General features: G+C 40.1%; 1 protein-coding gene across 3 annotated transcripts in view; it reads right to left on the bottom strand.

Moving 5' to 3' along the window:
• Nucleotides 1–23,398, bottom strand: part of RABGAP1L (RAB GTPase activating protein 1 like) — a 781,286-nt gene that overhangs the window by 172,607 nt on the left and 585,281 nt on the right. For 2 of the 3 annotated variants that reach the window (XM_010367378.2, XM_010367376.2), the window contains exon 19: nucleotides 9,335–9,463. In XM_010367378.2, the coding sequence (XP_010365680.1) occupies nucleotides 9,335–9,463 (129 nt within the window). Of the gene's footprint in view, nucleotides 1–9,334; nucleotides 9,464–21,524; nucleotides 22,250–23,398 lie in introns of those variants that run through there. The other variant, XM_010367379.2, reaches the window with a different exon arrangement.

Below are 23,398 nucleotides of genomic sequence, written 5' to 3'. Positions count from 1 at the left end.
CCTCCTGAGTAGCTAGGATTATAGGCACGTGCCACCATGCCTGGCAAATTTTTTGTATTTTAGTAGATATGGGGTTTCACCACGTTGGCCAGGCTGGTCTTGAACTCCTGAGCTCAGGTGATCTGCCCGCCTCGGCCCCCCAAAGTGCTAAGATTACAGGCGCGAGTCACCATTCAAGGCCCAGGGCAGTATTACTTTCTAATATCAGAAAGCTCTCTTTAAAATACAAGACTTTTTGAGAAAAAGATGCTTTTTATCTTGGGTAACCACCAATAAGTGAACTAATCTCCTCTTCCACCATTTTCCCTGAGTCCAGTAATTCTTTGCTCCCTTCTCCCAGGCCCTTTTCTTGCAGTCTTTCAGTCCCATCTATCTTCACTCTCTTTTCTATTAATTAGACTCCAATTCCCATCATGTCAACCACTCTCCTGCTACTAGCCTCATCTCCTCAACCCTGTGGTGTACCAGTGTCAGCAACTACCAGCTCAAAAGTGACTCTTAAGACTCAGAAATTGAGTGGGGCAGTTAAGTCATTGGTAGCTTGAAATTTGGCCATGGTGGGAGTATTCATACCATGGAAATGGGCAAACGCTACAAATCAGGCATATTTCTTTCTCTACTCCCTCTTACTCCCCAACCCAAGATACAGTTTACTAGCACAGCACTGCCCTGGTCCCACGTCCTTCCTTTGCCTCATGTTGGCAAACCTCAACTGTGGTTAAAATAATTGTCTGTCTTCATATATACATTTGGACTACTGAATGTTTCTAGAGAAAATTACAAAACACTGCAGATTTTTGCCACTATGAACTCATAGTCTACAACAATATAGACTAGCTGTTCTTTTGAGTTTTTCCAGTCTAAAAGCTCTTCCATATTTCTCAAAGCTGTCACTTTACTGCATTCCCTTCATTCTAGATCCTGTTTAACAGAAATAATAGAAAACTTCAAATGAAATATCCTCAATTTCTTCCTCACCAAACTACACATTCACCATTTTTCCCATCTTTCCCTTGCCTATTCCCTCCAGCTTGTAATGAAAGAAAGGTCCATTCTTTTGAGGTTAATCCCTTACCTCTTCAGAGTCCTTTTTCTGTTAACATATTTCCCTTTCTTTATTTAATCTTTAACTTTGCTCTTTCTGTGGGCTTTTCCTTCTTATTGGTAGATGAAGTGATTTGGTCCCTGGATATCAACCGTCATCACTCTCTGAACTACAGTCACACTGGCCTTCTCCTAGTTTCTACAACTTACTATATTCTCTCCCTCTTCACAGGATTTGCATATGCTGCTTTTCCGTCTGGAATACCTTATAATCTCAGTTTAAGAATGCATTCCCTAGATCATTGAGTCAAAGTCAGGTTCCTTTGCTCTTTGCTCTCATATATCTTTATATATCTCTTCTGAACATTTATCTCACTCTGTAAGTATACATTTATTAAGGTGATTAAATTAACACTGTGAATTCCATGAGCTCTGACAGCATATGTGCCTTTGCTCAATCTCATATTCCTGGGGTCTATCTGGTACAATGCCTGGCATATAGTAGGTGCTCAAAGAAGAAATTAAGATTCATTGAACATTTTTTTGCATTAAAGACTCATCTTTCCCATCCTCCAAAAATCCATCTTGGTCTCAATATCCTCTTATCTCTCTCGCCTGTACTTACTCATCTCTCTCTCTCTCTCTTTCTCTCTCTCTCTCTCTCTCTCTCTCTCTCTCTCTCTCTCTCTCATACTTACTCTCAGGCTTGCTGGCTATGTCTCTCTCTTTTTTTTTAGAGACAGGCAGGGTCTTGCTTTGTCACCTGGGCTGGAGTGCAATGACACAGTCATAGCTCACCGCTGCCTCCAACTCTTGGGCTCAAGCCATCCTTCCACCTCAGCCACTCGAGTTGCTAGGACTCCAGGCATGTGCCACCATGCCCAGATAATTTTTGGGGGTATTTTTGAGACAGAGTCTCACTCTGTCACCCAGGCTGGAGTGCAGTGGCATGATCTTAGCTCATTGCAACCCACGCCTCCCAAGCTCAAAAAATCCTCCCATCTCAGCCTCCTAAGTAGCTGAAACTACAGAGGCATGTCACCATGCCTGGCTAATTTTTCTTTCTTTTTTTCTGGTAGAGATGGGGTTTCTCCATGTTGCCCAGGCTGGTCTTAAACTCCTGGGCTCAAGTGATCCACCTGTCTCAGCCTCCCAAAGTGCTGGGATTACAAGTGTGAACCACCGCGCCCAGCCTTTTAAAATATTTTATAGAGATAGGATCTCACTTTGTTGCCCAGGCTGCTCTCAAACTCCTGACTTCAAGTGATCCTCCTACCTCGGCCTACCAAAGTGTTGGGATTACAGGTGTGAGCCACTATGCCCAGTCCAATTACTGGTTAACTCTTCCATTTTCCATCCTCTCCCCATACTAACCTTCTTAGAAAAACAGTCTCATCTTCATTTCTCCATTTACTAACCTGCTATTTATTCCTTGAATCATTGGCTTTTATTTGTCATAACTTCACTGAAACTACTTCCATTAAGACCACTGAGGATCTCTTTTCATTAAATATTGCACAATAGCCACTTTCCACTTCTCAGTACCTTATACATGACCTCTAGGTACCACTGGCACTCGTTCAACTCCTTCCTTCTTGAAAACAAACACCTTTTCCCTTAGTGTTCACATTCGTACTCTTCTGGGTTTCTTCCTGCCTTCTTAGTCTCACCAGCTTCTATTCCCTTGTCGGTATTTTACATGTGAATGCATCTATCCTCCAACCTTCTCTCTGCTCATTGTATATACTCCTCTATGAGAATTCACCCACTCCCATGGTTTCAATGCTGATGACTCCCAAATGTCTACTTTTAGCTCAGATCTCACTTCAGTATCCACCTGCCTATTGGATATTTATATCTACTTGGATATGAGTTGTGGATATGTACCACAAACTTAACATATTCAAAACTTAACTCATTATCTTTAGTGTTTATAATTTGTTCTCTTGTTTGTTTCCTTTCTCAGTGTGATTTCCACCAAGTTGCTTAAGTAAGAATCCTAAGTGCTATCACTGGCTCTCTTTATCTGCCCTGATGTTCACATCTAATCACTAAAATCTGTTAATTTTATGTCTTGAATATCTCTGGAATTCATCCATAATTTCTTCAGCCCATTGCAAAAACTCTGGTCTCTTCTCACCTAGATGACTGCAACAGCTCCTGAAATGGTCTGTCACCTATACTGAATCTTAACCCTTTCAATCCATTCCCACACAGCAACCAGAATGACCTTCCTAACAATAACCTGATAATTTATGTCTCCTATTTTAAATCCTTCAGTGCTTGTCACTCCCCTCAGGATAAATTCCAAATTGTTTACCATGGTTTGGAAGGCTCTGCACAAGCTGGCTGGCTCCTACCTACCTCTCTAGTTTTTTCTCTATCTACTCTCCTAACTCCCTCTCCCTCCTCGCATTCTACTCTCCAGTCATGACCTACATTCAGGTCTTGGGCAACTCCATATTTTTTTACCTATGGGCTTCTGCATATTCTCTGCATGAAACATCCTTCTCCCTGCCTTGGTATACTCCTTAACTCCTAATAATCTTTCAGGTTTCATTTTAGCTATTACTTCCTCTGAAAAGTCCTCTTGGCATAGTTCCTGGGACACAACAGGCACTCAATAAATAACTTTTCTTTCCTAATTTTCTTCCTTTAGGTTAATGTCAGATTTTGCATTTTAATTTTGCTCAAATTATTTTACTAATAAAATACAAGTGAAATAAGCTAACACATTTTAAAATGCTCTATTATAAAGCTCTACCAACAGAAAATTTGGGATGATTGTGCTTATGAACTTTGCTACTACTGAAGTCCATTGTAAATATGGTACTTGGAACATTATTCTAAATAAAAATCAACTTTAAAAAAAAAAAAACAACTAACTGAGTGCAGTGGCTCACGCCTGTAATCCCAGCACTTTGGGAGGCCAAGGTGGGTGGATCACGAGGTCAGGAGATCGAGACTATCCTGGCCAACATGGTGAAACCCCATCTCTACTAAAACACAAAAAGTTAGCCAGGCATGATGGCATGCACCTGTAGTCCCAGCTACTCGGGAGACTGGGCAGGGGAATAGCTTGAACTGGGGAGGTGAAGGTTGCAGTGAGCAGAGATCATGCCATTGCACTCCAGCCTGGTGACAGAGCAAGACTCCATCTCAAGAAAAAAAAAAAAAAACTTGTTTCTTAACTTTTGGAGAATAATTATCAGGAAAAGTTTGCATGGCCATAGAGCTAAGCTACATATGCACCTATCTGAGCTGTAAGGAGGCATAAAATACTGAATCATAAACAACCATCAAATACCTGACAGTTTCTGACCAACAGGAATGGTAATTTCATCAATTCAACCTGATACAATATAAATGGTATTGAATAAAAATATGTAGAAAACAGGTAATCAGATCAAGACTTATGAAGATTATGGGTACATGCACTTAATAAAGCTATGTATTATGAGGCCTGGTGCGGTGGTTCACGCCTGTAATCCCAACACTTTGGGAGGCCAAGGAGGGTGGATCACCAGAGGTCGGGAGTATGAGACCAGCCTGACCAACATGGAAAAACCCCATCTCTACTAAAAATACAACATTATCCGGGCATGGTGGTGCATGCCTGTAATCCCAGCTACTCAGGAGGCTGAAGCAGGAGAATCACTTGAACCCAGGAGGCAGAGGTGGCAGTGAGCCAAGATGGCACCATTGCGCTCCAGCCTGGGCAACAAGAGCAAAACTCTGTCTCAAAAAAAAAAAAAAAAAAAAAAAAAAAAAAAAAAAAAAAAAAGGCTATATATTATGTTACCAAGAAAAACAAAATGCTCATACGTTCATACAAAGAAATTCAAATTTCTGGTAATTCAGAGTCTCTGAAGCCAAAATCCAAATTTAAGAAGCTCTGCAATGACAGAATTTTCAACTATAAGGCAAAAATCAAATTATGATATTTAATACAAACTGACTCCCTGGGAAAGTACAGGATATTCATATTAGGCACTTTAAGTATCTTTTATTTAGGTCTTGCTTTCAATAATGAAAGTAACCAAATGACTATTCAAAGTAAAGCCTGATGGGTCAATATGTTTTCTGATTTTAGCCTAGTTGAAACCATAGGAACAGAAGTATATTAGAATAACCTGGAATCACATTAGTTAAATTACCAGTTTAGAAGCTATTGAAAATGTTCCTGATATTTAATGTCATACAAGTTTTAGAAAAATAAAATTATTTATCCAATCTAATGTGCTTTATTAACAAATCTTGTTGGTACACTCACAGAAATAAACCACATACAGAGCTAACAAGTTATTTTTTGCTTGCAACTGCTGCACTATTTTAAAGCCAGTTTCAGTTTCACTGAAATCACTGGTTACAGTTCCTTAAAATTAAAGGAAAGTGATTATTTTGGGGGGTAATTCAATGGGAACATGTCCAATTCAAAAAAGATACAACTATATACAACACCAACTTTGAAAATAATTTTAAAATTTTAAAAACTTGATTACTTTTGGCAGAAATTCTATCTTTAATCTTAAACAGGCTATGGATACAGAGTTTCTGGCCTATTCTGTGCCTGCAGTCACCTTTGTCCATGAATGCTTTGTCTAACACATAAGTCTCAGTCTATAAGTCCATCATCTCCTAAAAGTTCCAACTGCCAGCACAAGCTGCTGTAATGATGGCATGATGACTCACATCCTTATCCACACATGCACTTCCATCATTTATTGTAACACCTCGTCGTCTACAGCCTCTCATGAGTTGTGGTAGATCAGACTGGGGAATGGGGAGGTGGTAGGAACAGTGGGATAGGTCTTGGTGTTTTTTCAAAACTGCAAGCTATTGTAAAATGGATTTAGTGGGTTTTGGTCAGCCTTTTGGTTTGGGGATTTTCTTGGGATCTGGGGAGAAGTTTAAAATAGAATAGAATACAATACAATAGGCTGGGCAATGGTGGCTCACACCTGTAATCCCAGCACTTTGGGAGGCTGAGGTGATGGATTACTTGGGGTCAGGAGTTCGAGACCAGCCTGACCGACATGGTGAAACCCTATCTCTACTAAAAATACAAATATAGCCGGGTGTGGTGGCGCATGCCTGTAGTCCCAGCTACTTGGGAGGCTGAGGCAGGAGAATTGCTTGAACCTGGGAGGTTGCAGTGAGCATAGATTGTGCCACTGCACTCCAGCCTGGGCAACAGAATGAGACTCTATCTCAAAAAAAAAAAGGAAATACAATACAATAGAACAAAAAGCATCAGAGTCCCTCAGTGTAAGGGTAAGTATCTCTTCAGTTATGTTTGTATATAAGTATGTACATATAGTCACAGTCTTGACATAAAAGCAACCAAAATATAGGTCTTGGTTTAAAGACAATTTTAGACCTTTGGATTGGAGACCTACATTCTAGTCCCAGCACAATCCCAGCCCAATACTGGACTACTTGTGTCTTCCTTCTTTCAGTTTCACTTCATATCTGCCTCACAATCATTCACTCTACAATTGTATGTTATAAATGAAATGGGTGTCCTGTGGATACCATCTTAAATACCCAAGAAAAAGGCATTCTCCTTAGATAATGCAAAGAAAACCCTACAAAAAAACTATTAAAACTTTACAAATTATTAAATTATTAAACATTTTAAATTATTGAAACCATATTAAAAGCTTTAAAAATATTCATATTTACCTATTCATGTCCAAAAAATTTATTCTGGTTGTACCCAGCACTTCCCTTCCAGGAACAGTCCATTTGGATTGTATTTTGAACTGTTTTCTAACATTTTATGCTTCTCCATCTCTCAGATCCCACGTTTCTGGACTGATAATAACTAGCCACCTCCAGGAACTTCAAAAATTATATTGGAGAAAAAATTTTTCCCTATACATTTCATGTTTTTCAATTGTTTTCCTGTTTTTTTTTTTTTTTTTTTTTTGTCCTCAGTGACTTGTCAATGCTCTGAGATTTCCCTTAAAAACCTTTAACTTTTCACCTTACCTGTACCTCTTATTTCTCCACTCTTATATTCTTAGAAATAAATATTTTATTTTAAAGGATGCCTACAGCATTGACCCAATTTACAGTACTTCTCTCTGGCATCTCTGAAACAATCAGTTGGCTGAAGCCTACCTTTCAAATTCACCACCCACAAAATTCAGTCAAAGGCATCATGCCCACTAGAATATACTTTCTTTTTAAAAAATTTTTTTTGAGACAGAGTCTCACTCTGTCGCCCAGGCTGGAGTGCAGTGGCCGGATCTCAGCTCACTGCAAGCTCCGCCTCCTGGGTTTACGCCATTCACCTGCCTCAGCCTCCTGAGTAGCTGGGACTACAGGCGCCCGCCACCTCGCCCGGCTAGTTTTTTGTATTTTTTTAGTAGAGACGGGGTTTCACCGTGTTAGCCAGGATAGTCTCGATCTCCTGACCTCGTGATTCGCCTGTCTCGGCCTCCCAAAGTGCTGGGATTACAGGCTTGAGCCACCGCGCTGGCCTAGAATATACTTTCGAAGTTACAAATTGATGTGGCTTAGACTTTGGCCAAATAAAACAACCAGTCATGAAGGCTTTAAAGAGTTTTCATTTCAGAATGAAAACTTCAGAAATCCATCTTTCTTATGATAGCTTTGGAAAATGATCTCCTTGAATATAAAGCTCACTTGAAAGACAAAATAATTTTTTTCTGCCCAGTTACTTACTTTCAGTGTTGAACTGTACTTTTTAACATTTATAATTTGCTTTAAATTCAAAATAATTGTGTTACACAAAAAAAATGTTACAGTGGCTCTGGTGCCTAAAAGAAGTCTGGTCAAAGTACCTTTTAAGTAATATGCTTAATACGCTGATGGTGACTCTTATCTCCTAGTTGCATAGTTCAAAATTTGTGCAATCATTTTAACTCTTCTTTTCTTCTCACACTCACATTTAATATATCATGAAATCTTATTGGTTCTCTTTCAAAAATACCCAGGTTCCAACCATCTCCATCTCCACTCCATCTCCATCTCTATCTCCACTGTTAACATCCTGGTTCAGTCTATCATCTCTCAAGAGGATTACTCCAAAATCTCCTGTCTGATGTCCCTACTTCTCTTACCTTCCTATGGTTGTTTTTAACAAAATAGCCATTGTGATCCTTTAAAAACCTCAGACAGATCTTATCACTGCTCCACTAAAAACCCTGCAAGAGCTCCCTGCTTCACTCAAAGTAAAGCCTAAATGCTTACAATGGCCTACATTTTCTGGCTCTTTGTGAGCATTCCTACTACTCCCATTTCATTGACTTCACTCCAGCTGCACTGACCGTGCTGTTCCTCAAGCCCATCCAGGCATGAGACAGTCTCTGGGCCTTTCAACTGGCTGTTTCCTCTGCCTAGAAAGCTTTTCCCCGGGACATCTCCATGACTAATGTCTCATCTCCTTCCATCTCCTTCATTGACTCAGTGAGGTCCACACTGACTATCTAATAACAATCATAACCTTTGCTCCCCCACCAATCCAATCTCCCTTTATCTTCCCCTACTCTTTTTTTTTTTTCATAGCTGTTTATCACCTTCTAACATGTTAAATAAATAATGTATTTATTATGCTGCTTATTTTCTGTTTCCTTCTGCAAGAAAGTAAAGTCCCTAAGACCAGGATCTCTTGTTTGTTTAGGAAAACAATTTATATTTATGTTATGGTTGGGTAAAAAGATACCCTGGCATATTGTAGAGGTATAAGAATTAACATCAGTAAATTGGTTCCAAATATTTTAAGAATGCTCTCTCACCCATGGAAAGAGTTTTTAATTTCAAATTGATTTATAAAATGTGTTTAGTTTTATCAGACATGTGACAATGTATCCAGAGATATTTGGCAGTTGTGGGATGGGAATGGGCAGATCAAGACTCAAACTTTCCATGTCCCTTAGAGAAATGAAAGCATTGCCTAAGAAATCTTTTCTTGCTTTGTCCTAAATAATCTTAAAACAGATGGCAAAAGCTAAATACTAAGTCTGCTTCCATGGAAACCACTATCACAGCAGCCCACTCTAGAGCCCCACCTATGAGATAAATGTTTGTCTTCCTATTGTTATAATCTGAGCCTGCCAACTTTCACTCTAAGTCCTACCAGAAAGTACAGCTACTATACACATATTAGCCTGGCAAACACATCTGGGAGAAACCAGTTCATACACAATCTAACCTTAAACATAATCAAACCTTGCAACATATAAAAATTGTTTTACATAATTTGCTGTATTATTCTGCACTCATATTTTACCTTTATTATATAAAAACTCAGGTGTCTTACTTTAATATTGCAAGCCTGCTCCATCAGTCTTCTTGCATTTTCCTCTGCCCTGTATCTCTTTGGAAGCTGAACTCTAAAGAACTTTAAAGCACCTTCAAAATCAGCCTGCAGAAGGTCTTCCTTTGAAGTCTGCAAAATAATAATCAAGAATCGTCATTACATTTCATCCTGCTTTGAGGACAAATATACTTCACAAAGAATTTATATTTTCTTGAATATACTTTTATAGCTAAGATCTAAGTTAATTCAAACATTTTAAGAAGGTATTTCTAACATTTCAATATTTAGATGATACTGCTATAAGCTGAAATAAATCACCATAAATCATAGAAGCAATCTAAGAGTTAATTAACAAACTAACATACTGAATTTATATTACCTGAAAATTAGAATGATGGTTCCTGGCAAAGCTTACCAAGTTATAGTTCTGAGAAAAGAATAAATCTAAAAAAGGAAAAGAAACTGAACTCAAGGACTAATCTGTGACTTCAGCTCAATGAACATTTTAAGGATATTATTAAAAAGCTGGCTGAAGACATAGAAAGTGTAATCAAAATACATCAGAATTACACAATAAACACCTAATGGGAAGATGGCTTTTCAACTAATGACAGCAGCAGTTCAAGTGAAAAGAATAGGAAACTGATCCCATACCTTGAAGAAGGCTACGAAAAAGTAAATGAAACAAAACACCTAACTACTGAACTCTTATGAAAACTATTGTTTACCAAATTTTACTTCTTCAAAAAATAAAAAACCACTTGGAAATAAATATATCTGTGTGCAGAAAAAAGACTAAAAAGAAAACAAAATGTTTATCTGTATAGTGGAATCATGGGTTACCATTTATCTTTACTTTTTTTGAGACAGGGTCTCCTTCTGTTGCCCAGGTGGGAATGCATAGTGCAATCATGGCTCCCTGCAACCTCAACTTCCCAGGCTCAAGTGTTCCTCCCGCCTCAGCCTGCTGAGTAGATGGAACTACAGGCACACACCACCACACCCAGCTACTTGTAATTTTTTTTTTTTTTAATAGAGATGGTCTCACTCTGCTTCCCAAGCTGATAACTCCTGGCCTCAGGGTATCTTCCCACCTCAGCCTCCCAAAGTGCTGGGATTACAGGTGTGGGTCACTGCACCCTGCAGGTTATTTTTTTCATTATATTTTGTTATACTTTCTGTATAACGCTTTTATAATAAGAAAAACAATAAATATTTTAATAAACAGTTATAAACAACTTTCACAAACACTGTGATACATATAGATTTAGGAAGATGAGTATACAGAAGTAAGCCAAAAACAAATTAGATGTTTTATAGTCAGTAATTAATAGTCAAAAACTTCAACAATTAAAAAAAGCACCCAGAAACCACATAACTATATGCTATGTCAAAATATTACTTTATTTAAATTTAAATGTAAATCTGATTAAAGACTGCACTGAAAAAGTAGGCAGCAGGCCAGAGAAATTCCTGCTTCTAACAGGGTCTCAGTTTTCGTCATCACCACCCTGGTCCAAGTCATTATCATGACTAGCAAGACATGTAGTCCAATCTTAGCAACATCTTGTAATCTACATTCTGGCTCAAATATAAGATCTGAGTGAGACCTTCTCTGAGCACTTAAATTCTTCCTCCCAGCCCATTCCCCACTAATTCACTTTCCAGTTTTACATCTGTTCCCCTTCTTCCCCTCTTTGTCTGTCTTTTTCACTGCTATATCCACAGCAACAAGAACAATGACCAGAATATAGGAGGCACTCAATTAAAATCTGTAACAGAATAAATGAATGAAATCTACTTTTTTTTTTTTTTTTTTTGAGACGGAGTCTCACTCTGTCGCCCAGGCTGGAGTGCAGTGGCGGGATCTCAGCTCACTGCAAGCTCCGCCTCCCGGGTTTTTTACGCCATTCTCCTGCCTCAGCCTCCCGAGTAGCTGGGACTACAGGCGGCCGCCACCTCGCCTGGCTAGTTTTTTGCTTTTTTGTTTTTTGTTTTTTGTTTTTTTTTTTTTTTGAGACGGAGTCTCGCTCTGTCGCCCGGGCTGGAGTGCAGTGGCGGGATCTCAGCTCACTGCAAGCTCCGCCTCCCGGGTTTACGCCATTCTCCTGCCTCAGCCTCCCGAGTAGCTGGGACTACAGACGCCCGCCACCTCGCCCGGCTAGTTTTTTGTATTTTTTAGTAGAGACGGGGTTTCACCGTGTTAGCCAGGATGGTCTCGATCTCCTGACCTCGTGATCCGCCCGTCTCGGCCTCCCAAAGTGCTGGGATTACAGGCTTGAGCCACCGCGCCCGGCCTGAAATCTACTTTCATCTCTCTTTTGCTACAGTTTGCTTCCCTTTTCCCCTGCCCTTTAAACTGAAATGTGAAAGAAAAGAACATATTCATACTAGACAGTTTCACAAAGGTCCACAAATTAGTAATTAAACAATGGAGCTAGGCTAACAGTAGTAATGAAAAAACAAAAAACTCCAGTATATCTCAGATTTCTCTTTCCTCATAAATATACAGATGCGATAGCAACAAGTGGTGGAAAATGCTTAGCATGCTCTCAACTCACCTTAACTTAGTTGGAAAAGGCAGTTACTGGAAACAACTTCAGTCTGAAAGACAGCCTTTCTAACTAAAATACCAACTGCTGAATTATGGGGGAAAGCATCCAGCTACCAATTCTACCAGACATACCACACATCCCTAGCCTTCCTTTTTCATATGTAATACCAGTGCTGACGATTAGTTCTCTGGTAATGGTTTGGACAACTCCAGACAAACTGCTTCCAGGGTTTGTAGAGAAGCAGGATTAACCCTTTCTTCACTACTGAAAGTCCTCTGAAGGCACCTCTTCTATTTTTAGTAGACAGTAGCACAGTTATCTAATTTTCTAATATTGCCAAGGCCTAATTTCAAATCCAGCCTTTTAGCACACACAAAGGCAGATAGATTGGGATCAAGAATGAGGAATCCTATGTTGTCACACACTGGACCTCTGGTCAAGCAGGGATGGCCATGTAGGCAGAGATGCTGCTTGGGAGAGGCTAATAGTCTCAGGGAGGGTACAGCAATGGGGTTTCCACCAGGGTGGGGCTGAAGCCCAACTCAGTTTAAGTCTCTGGACACAAAAAGCCAGAGTTCCCTGTGGCTGTCCTTTCCTAGTCATTGTTGGTGTTGATATTCCTGCATATCACATAGATCGCCCAGCTCAGTTAAGCTCAAGAAGAGAGATCTGGCAACCACGGGGCAGGGAGGCTCAAATATACAAAGGTGTGAAAACTTCATCTTATTCAATTTGCTAACCTCGGCCTCTGGAGTACTTGACACATTAAAGGTACTCAAGGCTGGCCGGGCGTGGTGGCTCAAGCCTGTAATCCCAGCACTTTGGGAGGCCGAGACGGGCGGATCACGAGGTCAGGAGATCGAGACCATCCTGGCTAACATGGTGAAACCCCGTCTCTACTAAGAATACAAAAAACTAGCCGGGCGAGGTGGCGGGCGCCTGTAGTCCCAGCTACTCGGGAGGCTGAGGCAGGAGAATGGCGTAAACCCAGGAGGCGGAGCTTGCAGTGAGCTGAGATCCGGCCACTGCACTCCAGCCAGGGCAACAGAGCAAGACTCCGTCTCAAAAAAAAAAAAAGATACTCAAGGTTGCAAAGAATGTAATAACTTCATTTTAATTTCAATTTTGGCAAACTTGTAGTGCTATGTAAGTTTTCCTCTTTTAAAAATGGGAATATCTTTAATCACAAGTATTTGAGAATGAGGCCGTGCTTGGTGGCTCACACTCATAATCCCAGCACTTTGGGAAGCTGAAGCAGGTGGATCACTTGAGGTCAGGGGTTTGAGACCAGCCTGACCAACACGGTGAAACTCCATCTCTACTAAAAATATAAAACAAAATTAGCCAGGCGTGGTGGCTCATGCCTGTAATCCCAGCTATCTGGGAGGCTGAGGCAGGAGAATCACTTGAACCCAGGAGGTGGAGGTTGCAGAGAGCCGAGATTGTGCCACTGCATTCCAGCCTGGGCAACGAGAGTGAAACTCTGTCTCAAACACACACACACACACGCACGCACAAACACACACACACACACACACACAAGTACTTGAGAATGAAATAATTTAAGGCATAAGAATGCATCTTTTGAGCTCCAAAAGAAATATAAGGGGTGATAGTATCTGTGTTGCTCAAATATGCTCAAAAATAGATAGCTTCGTGACTAAAAGCAGTACCTTGCTCTCACTGATTTTTTGTTTATTTTTTTGTTTTTTGAGACAGGGCCTCGATTTGTTGCCCAGGCTGGAGTACAATGGTACAATATAGCTCACTACAGCCTCAAACTCCTGAGCTCAAGAGACTTCCCGCCTTAGGCTCCTGAGTAGCTAGGACTACCTGCGTGGGCCACCATGCCAGCTATGTATTAATATTTTTTTTTGGCTGGGCACAGTGGCTCACGCCTGTAATCCCAGCACTTTGGGAGGCTGAGATGGGCGGATCACGATGTCAGGAGATCAAGACCATCCTGGCTAACACAGTGAAACCCCATCTCTACTAAAAATACAAAAAAAAAAAAAAAAAAAAAATTAGTCAAGTATGGTGGTGGGTGCCTGTAGTCCCAGCTACTCGGGAGGCTGAGACAGGAGAATGGCGTGAACCCAGGAGGTGGAGCGTGCAGTGAGCTGAGATCACACCATGGCACTCCAGCCTGGGCGATAGAGCGAGACTCCATCTCAAAAAAAAAAAAAAAAAAAAGATTTTTTTTTCGGTTGTTGTTTTGTTTTGTTTTTGGTAGAGATGGGGGTCTCACTATGTTGCACAGGCTGATCTCAAACTCCTGGCCTTAAGCAGTCCTCCCACCCAGGCCTCCCAAAGTGTTGGGATTACAGATGTGAACCACTGTGCCTGGCCTCACTGATATTTTTAATTCCATAAAGTGGGCAATCTAAATTGCAAGAACGTATGTTCTTCTTATGGGCTGCAATACAGCTAATTTCATTGTGAATGAAAACAAAAATGCCAGTAAGCAAAAAACACATAAAACAAAAACCTTGCTTGCCAGTATTCTAGAAGACAACCTGTGGTTAGTCCTACTTTGATTCTAATGGGTTTTTTCCTCCAATTTTCTATCTTCGAGAGACTTCCATAATCATTAAGTATCACCTCAAATGTCTTTGTAATGCCATAAGCAGATTATAAGCTTACAGAGATAACTCTCCATTTGCTGACAACTGTATCTAAAAGGTTTTTCCCTCTACAATCCAGGGATAGACACTTCTTGTTCTGAAAAGATTTGGATGTTTCACTAAGAACTTATCAAAAGTCGTTTGGCTTTTTTTTTTAAAGAATACTTTTTCAATCATAAATTGTACATATGTATGTGTATTGTCCACATGGTGGGGTCATGTACTTTTTCTTGATTACATATTCATGGCCCAAAATAAAAACTTTTTTAAAAGCCTAACATAAGGTCTGACTACAGAGATAAACATAATTAATATTTTATTACATTATTTGTAGTCCTTTCCCCCATCACTACATACATATCTTACACATATTTAACAAAATTTGAATCATCCTGTACATATTATTTTGTTAAATATATGTGCTTTACAGACCGGGCACAGTGGCTCACACCTGTAATCCCAGCATTTTGGGAGGCCAAGGCGGGTGGATCACTTTGAGGTCAGGAGTTCGAGACCAGCCTGGTCAACCTGGTGAAGCCCTGTATCTAAGAAAAATACAAAAATTAGCTGGGCGTGATGGCACGCGCCTGTAATCCCAGCTACTCTGGAGGCTGAGGCAGGAGGATTACTTGAACCCGGGACATGGAGGCTGCAGTGAGCTGATATTGCACCACTGCACTCCAGCCTAGGTGACAGAGTGAGACCCTGTCTCAAAATAAATAAATAAGTAAGCTTTATGAATGTCAAGCATTAATGTAATGTTGTTAGTCTAAAATATAAGTAGCAGTGCTGTTTATGAAAATAAAACATGGCTTCAACCAGGGTTCCAGAACCAGTTCTCACCATCCTAGTACTACTATCTCACCATCCTAGTACTAATTATTGTTATTATTGTTATTACTCTTTTAGAGACAGGGTCTTGCTCTGTCATCCAGTCTGGAGTGCAGTAGCACAATCAGAGCTCACTAGAGCCTCAAACTCCTGGGCTTAAGCAATCCTCCTGCCTCAGCCTTCCTAGTAGCTTGGACAGCAGGCATGCGCCACCACACCTGGCAAATTTGTTTTTTTGTTTGTCTGTTTTACAGATGGGGTCTTGCTATGTTGCCCAGACTGGTTTTTAACTCCTGGCCTCAAGCCATTCTCCTGCCTCAGCCTTCCTAGTAGCTATGATTACAGGAGTGAGTTACCATGCCTGCACACATACTAATTATTAATGAGCTGGCTATGCAGATAATTAGTGCTTATAATTGAGTTTATAACTGTAGGAATACTAAGCCCTTACCCTGACAATGAAGAGGCTTAACGCATGATCTTGTGATCACAAGATCTATGTTTTAAAAATGTACCCCTAAAGGGCAAACTAACACTTTGAAAGCCAAACCAAGTACTTAAAATAGGTTGTGCTGGCTTCTGGTTTACAATTATACATCTGTGCTCACTGTACAAAATCCTTTCAGGCTAGAAAAACTGATTTAAACTGGAAAGGCTGTTCTAACTGAAATTCTTAGAGCTTTTCTATATTGCTTTCAGAACAATGGCGAGGGTAGAGTAAAATAATGAAAATGCAACTCATTTCCCAACATTAGTTAAGTAATGTTAGCCAGAAGATAATATGAATAGGATTTAGACAATTTGAATAAGCAAAGGCATGTTTTCTTCCCTTGGAAATAAAGAAAATAACTCTACCAGCTTTTACATAAGAACTAACAGGCCGGGCGCGGTGGCTCACACCTATAATCCCAGCACTTTGGGAATCCGAGGAGAGTGAATCACTTGAGGTCAGGTGTTCGAAACCAGCCTGACCAACATGGCAAAAACCCCATCTCTACTGATAATATAAAAATTAGCTGGGTGTGGTGGCACATGCCTGTAGTTCCAGCTACTTGGGAGGCTGAGGCAGGAGAATTGCATGAACCCAGGAGGTGGAGGCTGCAGTAAGCCGATATCATACCACTGCACTTCAGCCTGGGCAACAGAGTGAGACTTTGGCTCCTAAAATAAAATAAAATAAGAACTAATAAAGGATAACTTTTTGAAATTAGTGGCTCTACTAACAACCATCTTTTTGCTCCCTGAGCTTTCTGACAAATCCTTTTAAATAATATGAACCATGTTTACCAATTACATTTCAAAGGTGACATTACTTCTTTCTTCATTTGAATAGAACTATATAAAAAGATAAAAGTAAAGTCATTTAAACAAGTCCTACTTCTTTTTTCTTTCAAGTAGGTAGGATGATATATCCAGAGGGAAAGGTAAGTAGAATGTTAATGTAAGTATCCTTTGCACTTACCCCAGTAATATGAATTAAGCAAATTGCCTGGCACACAATAGATATCGACATAAATTTGTACTATGAATTTATTAAGGCTCCACTTAAAGCATATCCAGTATTCAAAAGTCAAGATGTATAAAATGGAAATTATGGAGTATATTTAGGACTTACTTTTATATAAAAATTGATTTTTAGATTTTTGGGGGGTATCAGAAGTATACATGGCAACTTCTGCATTTGGGTTTTTAACTTCTGTTATAAGTTGTAATCTCTCATTCAAGAGCAATCCTTGCAGTTGTTAACAACAGAGGTAAAAGGGGAAGACATAATTCTCCTCTGCTCTTTCATCCTTCCTTAAAATTAATGTTTTAAGAAAGTCCACAAAGTTAAAAACAAACAAGATTGCGATGCAATTTATCAGCATAAGAAATCTGATCAAAACAAAACCTTAAAATGGCTACTGAAAGGAACAGCTAGATCATTTGCGTATATGTATAATCAACCCTCCTTCGATTCACTGTGGAAAATGAGTAGCTGTATTCAAACTCTAGCTAACACTAATTTTAACGTATAATGGTCTGATAACTTCTTATGGCATATAAGTAGCAAAAATTAAAAATCCAGAGGGAGGCCAGGCATGGTGGCTCACACCTATAATCCCAACACTTTGGAAGGCCAAGCGGGAGAGACTGCTTGAGCTCAGGAGTTTTAGAGCAGCCTTGGCAAGAATTTCCCAGGTGAAGAACAGCCTTTCAAATTTTGTAGAGATGAGATGAAACCTCATCTCTACAAAAAATACAAAAATTAGCCAGGCATGGTGGTGGGCGCCTGTAGTCCCAGCTACTCAGGAGGCTGAGGTGGGAGGATTGTCTGAGACTGGGAGGTGGGGCTTGCAGTGAGCCAAAAATCACACCACTGTACTCCAGCCTGGGTGACTGAGACTCTATCTCAAAAAAAAGAAAAAGAAAAAAAAATCCAAAGGGAAAAGGGGAGATTTTGAACATGAGCAAAGTCAAAGTTTCTCCTCCTCCAAATATCACACACTTACAGAGTATGGACTCCGGCCACATGCCACTGCTGATATCATTTTCAATGTGTTTTTCCCACTGAAAAATTCAGTGCAAGAGTATCACATTTTAAGGTGATATTTATTTATTTATTTATTTATTTTGAGACGGAATCTCATTCTGTCACCCAGATTGGAGTGCAGTGGTGCAATCTCGGCTTACTGCAACTTCGGCCTTCTGGGTTCAAGTGATTCTCTTGCCTCAGCCTCCCAGAGTAGCTGTGATGACAGGCGCCCACCCCCACATCTGACTAATTTTTATATTTTTAGGAGATGGGGTTTTGTCATGTTGGCCAGGCTGGTCTTAAACTCCTGACCTCAGGTGATCTGCCCATCTCAGCCTCCCAAAACGTTCTGGGATTACCGGTGTGAGGCATTGCGCCTGGCCTGATTTTTTTTTGAAAGAAGTAGGATGGGTGGAAATAGTTCCACTGTGAGTATTAGCTCCAGATGCTTCTATTCCAAACTTCTCTCTATTCTTGAATAAATCTTTCTTTAAGGGCCTCTAATAAGCAGCAGATTCTAGGTTTGATTCTTTTAGGGGACTATTTGAAAAAAAAAATTCTAACTGTGATTCTATTTCTTATCTTCACTATCTTTACCCTAAATGGCTTGTTTTTCCTTTAGTTATGGTATCTAACAGAATTTTTATTCAGGTAAAAATTTTTGGAGCTCTGAGAATCATTTGAAAGTACAGGCTTTAGAAAAGGGAAATACCACTTAGCTGATGTCTAGGATATTTGCATCTCCTGTTTCAGTATTTTAATTTCACACACAAAAAAACATGTTTGGTGAATCTACACATAGAATTTAGGCCTTGTGGTAATATCTAAAATGAGATGCTTGTACCTGATTAATTAAAGGAAAATTGTCCTTTACTGGGTGTACCTTTGAAGGCTAACAAGCAAAAATTCCAAATGTGCATCCTCTATTATATCAGTAACCTTCTTACAGCTGAAGGTTATAGAAGCCTAGAGTTCTAGTAGTTTGATGATCCCTCTGTGAATCAGGAAACAATAAGTAATAAGGCTCAGAGCCCAAATCCACAACACTGTCTTGGAAAATCTTCATTTATTTGATTTTTTAAAAAATGACTTGTTTTATAATGAAAAAAATACTGGGGTCTTAAAAGTAAAATAAAATACTTGTATGTGCTTAATCCACAAGCATTCATGTTTAAAACATAACTAAAAAGGTAAAGAGATGTTTTAACTTTAGTACTTTCTCTTGACTAGAAATGAAAAGATTGCAAAACCGCATGTAGCAGGATTCCTCTTAGGACTGCCCTGTGCAGATTAGCCATTGATCCCACATCATTAGCCAGTTCAATAACACAAGACTGAACAACCTCCCCCAGTACACATGTTAAACTTTGAGCGGTAACTTACTGAACAAGCAGATCCTAACTCACAGCCATATTGCTAATTAAAGAACTTGTAATTTCCCAAAATGTAGAGTACCCTGGTATTACCAATACTTTTTCAAGTGCAACTGTGTAAAACAAAGCCAGAGATTTTCAAGTAGCCCCAAAGATAAATCAGCATATGCTTTCTTTTTCTTTTTCTGTTTGCGATGGAATTTAGCTCTTGTTGCCCAGGCTGGAGTGCAATGGTGCGATCTTGGCTCACCACAACCTCTGCCTCCCAGATTCAAGCAATTCTTCTGTCTCAGCCTCCCGAGTAGCTGGGACTACAGGCGTGCACCACCACGCCCAGTTAATTTTGTATTTTTAGTAGAGACGGGGTTTCTCCATGTTGGTCAGGCTGGTCTCAAACTCCCAACCTCAGGTGATCTGCCTGCCTTGGCCTCCCAAAGTGCTGGGAATACAGGCATGAGCCACTGCGTCTGGCCTAGCATATGCTTTTCACACATAATGCAAGTGGCATTATTACTTAGGCTCTAACTGATAGAGCCTAAGTAATGTCTCAAGACCACCTGAGAGATGTGCTACTTCAGATGCCTAATTTGGCAACCAAACAGAGTTGGTACAATTGCCACACACAGATATACATCACCTCCGAAGATCTCAAGCTTGAGAGCCCAACTCCCTGTGGATTTTATTGCTAATTAATTTTTTCAAACTAGAGGCAGTTTAAATTCATCCCTAATGCAGAGTTGAATACCCAAAATATTCTTAATTACCAATTTATGTTTTCCTTCAAAACACTGAAAATGTAAATGCCAAAGATAGTTGGTACCAAATTACTGGAAAGTTAGCACTGAAAGCCTTTGAGTCACAAAGTTGAGTGGTCTTTAGGATGCAGAAATATATTAGACCAATCCTGATTCCTCTGAGATGTAGAGAATTTGTTGAAATATGGTTTAGCATTTCACAATATCAAAACTCCTGAAATAAAATGCTTATTTCACTTACAAAAAGAAATAATAATTTTAAAAAACCCTTTCTAATAGAATCATGAATCCTTCTCCTTTATTAAGAAAAAGATGGGGTTCAGGGAAATAATGACCTCACCTGGACATTAAAACACATGTCTTCAGCTCTTTTTATTTCTTATTTAAATGACAAAGGAATTATATTTCTCAAAAACACCCCCCCCCATAATTGTATGCCAGTCATTGCATCAAACTTTGCTTTGCAATGACAAATGGACTTTCCTTAGGATGGGAAATTTTTTATTTACATGACTACCTAACATGTCTGTTATGATTGTACAGAAGAAATTATATTTGCATGTAAATACATACATAAAGACTGAACTAGTAATTGTAAAGCTAAGTATAAATAGAGATGAACTATAGTGAAGGGAGATATGTGAGAGAAAAGAGTTAAATTCAGTCATGTAAATACTGTACTGAAAAGACTTTAATATGAGAGAACCATAATGAGGAAATAATCTAAAATGGTATTAAACTCCATTCTATAAAACAGACAAGGCTAAATTATTCTTATTCCATTACCACATAATGGTATAGGACTACTGTAAACCAATTACCTTATGGAATAGTTGCTAGGTATAGTTCTCAAGCCTGCAACAGCGATTGTGGGTATTTAATTTTAACCCTTGGTAGGAAATGAGGAAAGGTGATTTTTCTCTTATTCAGGAAGCCAAATAACAAGCAAGTCAGACTTCCCAGATTCACAGCACAGAAGCCAGCAGCTTTAAGCTGTTTCACAGATAAACAGTTCAATCATTCTAGGAGAGAAACCTACAATTTCCTACCAAAGTATTTTTAGGTGGTAAAATTCTCTATCAGAAAACAAAACAAAACAACAATCAAATTGGCAATCAAATGGGGAGGTTAGAAAGCAAACCACAAGCAGTCTAGATAAGTTGCTATGTTTGTTGTAAAATTTAACCCTTTGGAGATATAAATAACAGAATGCCTACATCAAGCACTCGGGTATTCTGCTTTATTGCTGAGCCTAGCCAGGCAGAAAACCATTTTTTTTGCTGCCACAGAGATAATGCCACTAATGTGACCCTGGGCTCTGAGAAAAGAGCCATGATCTCCTCTAACCAATTAAGGGGTGGTATGGACCAGGCTCCAAATGAGCTGCATAGCAGTGGTCACTCAGTACTTCCTTCTCGGCAGAATGGGGAGAAGGAGAAGAAAACCAGAGACCACAAGCCTCTTTCAGAGATACAAGGAATTTTCACAGAGGAAAGCAGATTCCCTACAAATGAAGTTCAATGAAAAACAATCTCACCGCCAGAAGCCGAGGCACAAACAGACGATGCCCCATCCCCAGAAGTTCCAGCACTCGACACGCATACTCATTCACCAGCTTGCTCCTCTCGTCGTGCATGTCCTGGGACTTTTTGACAGGAGGTGTGAGCTTAGCAGCTGGGGCTGGGCAGGGCACCCCTTCTTCCATGAGCACTAAGTAGGTATCCAGAATGAGAAAGATGGATCTCTTATCCACAATTTTAAGAACTGCGGTGGGAGGGGAGCCAGGTTTAGGTCTCCCTGGGAGGACGTACAAGCCAGTCTGTAGTGGGAATTGTCAGCTAATGTCTCCACAAGAAAAACATTTTGGCTAAATTATCCACTGTGAGAACCCCAAAGTAGACTGGAAAATGAAAATGAAATCAAGTACTGATCTAAATAAAAAACGGCAAAAGCAATCGAATGCAAGAAAATGGCCAAGAGTGATGCAGGAGAGTTCAGATACATGTGTAAAAACGGACAAGCTGCTTAGAAGGGTCTAGCATGTGAGAATGTGTGAGTGTGTGTATGTGTGTGCGAGAAAGGGTGTGTGTGTGTCTATGTGTGAGAAGACAGCAGCAGCAGTAGCCAGGAAGCCAGGGCAGTTGTGAAGCTGCAAGGAGAAAAGGATGAGCTCATTGCAATCCTCGATTCGTGACAAGCAGCGCTGCTGTTGCTGCTGCTGCTGCTACTGCTGCTGCTGCTGCTGCCTCTCGCTGTGAATCAGTAATGAAGGGGTAGGAAAGGAAGGGGAGGGAAGAGGAGGAGGTAGGTGAATGAGCATGCAGAGTGTGTCTCAGGGGAGAATGCTGTAATAAGAAGCCAATGGCGAGCCATTGGACAGATGCGCTTCCCCCTCTCAGTCTACCTTCAATCAGTGTTAGTCTGACAGCTTATGCTGTTGAATCCTAAGCCACAGAGAGATGAACTAGCTTTTTCTAACATGTGATGCCCACAGAAAAAAATCAGACAGCCAGTCATCTGAACGGCTGACCTTTATTCACTCTTGCTTTCTAACAACAAGAACAGATCTTGTATTTAAAGTGGGATGTTTCAATCCTTATTAGATGACTGAAACTGCTACAGAAGAGAGGTATTGGGGTGAACTGATAGAGTATGGACAGAAGAGCCAAAGACCAAGCATCCAAGAAATGACACACCCTCAAGTTGAAGTGTTTATGCAATAATAATGACTTTTTGCAATGCAAATACAAGAAGCATCTCAGGATTCTGGGAAGGCTGACCATAATTAAAAGGAAGATTTTTGTAAACAAGCAATATGATAAATAATAAAAACCTACCACATATTAAGAGTATACATTTAAAGAACTATTAAAATTGAAATTCTTTTTTTTTTTTTTTTTTTTTGAGACGAGTCTCACTCTGTCGCCCAGGCTGGAGTGCAGTGGCCAGATCTCAGCTCACTGCAAGCTCTGCCTCCCGGGTTTACGCCATTCTCCTGCCTCAGCCTCCCGAGTAGCTGGGACTACAGGCGCCGGCCACCTCACCCAGCTGGTTTTTTGTATTTTTTTTAGTAGAGACGGGGTTTCACCGTGTTAGTCAGGATGGTCTCGATCTCCTGACCTCGTGATCCACCCATCTCGGCCAAAATTGAAATTCTTAAAGCAAAAATAACTTCTGTATGCCATAGACCTTGACAAACACTCAGCTAATAGTTGAAAACATGTTATGGCAGGGCGCGGTGGCTCAAGCCTGTAATCCCAGCACTTTGGGAGGCCGAGACGGGCGGATCACGAGGTCAGGAGATCGAGACCATCCTGTCTAACACTGTGAAACCCCGTCTCTACTAAAAAACCACAAAAAACTAGCCGGGCGAGGTGGCGAGCGCCTGTAGTCCCAGCTACTCAGGAGGCT

Source organism: Rhinopithecus roxellana, chromosome 8 (genome assembly GCF_007565055.1).
Source record: "Rhinopithecus roxellana isolate Shanxi Qingling chromosome 8, ASM756505v1, whole genome shotgun sequence".
Classification (NCBI taxonomy): Eukaryota; Metazoa; Chordata; class Mammalia; order Primates; family Cercopithecidae; genus Rhinopithecus; species Rhinopithecus roxellana.
This window is presented reverse-complemented; position numbering and strand designations above follow the sequence as displayed.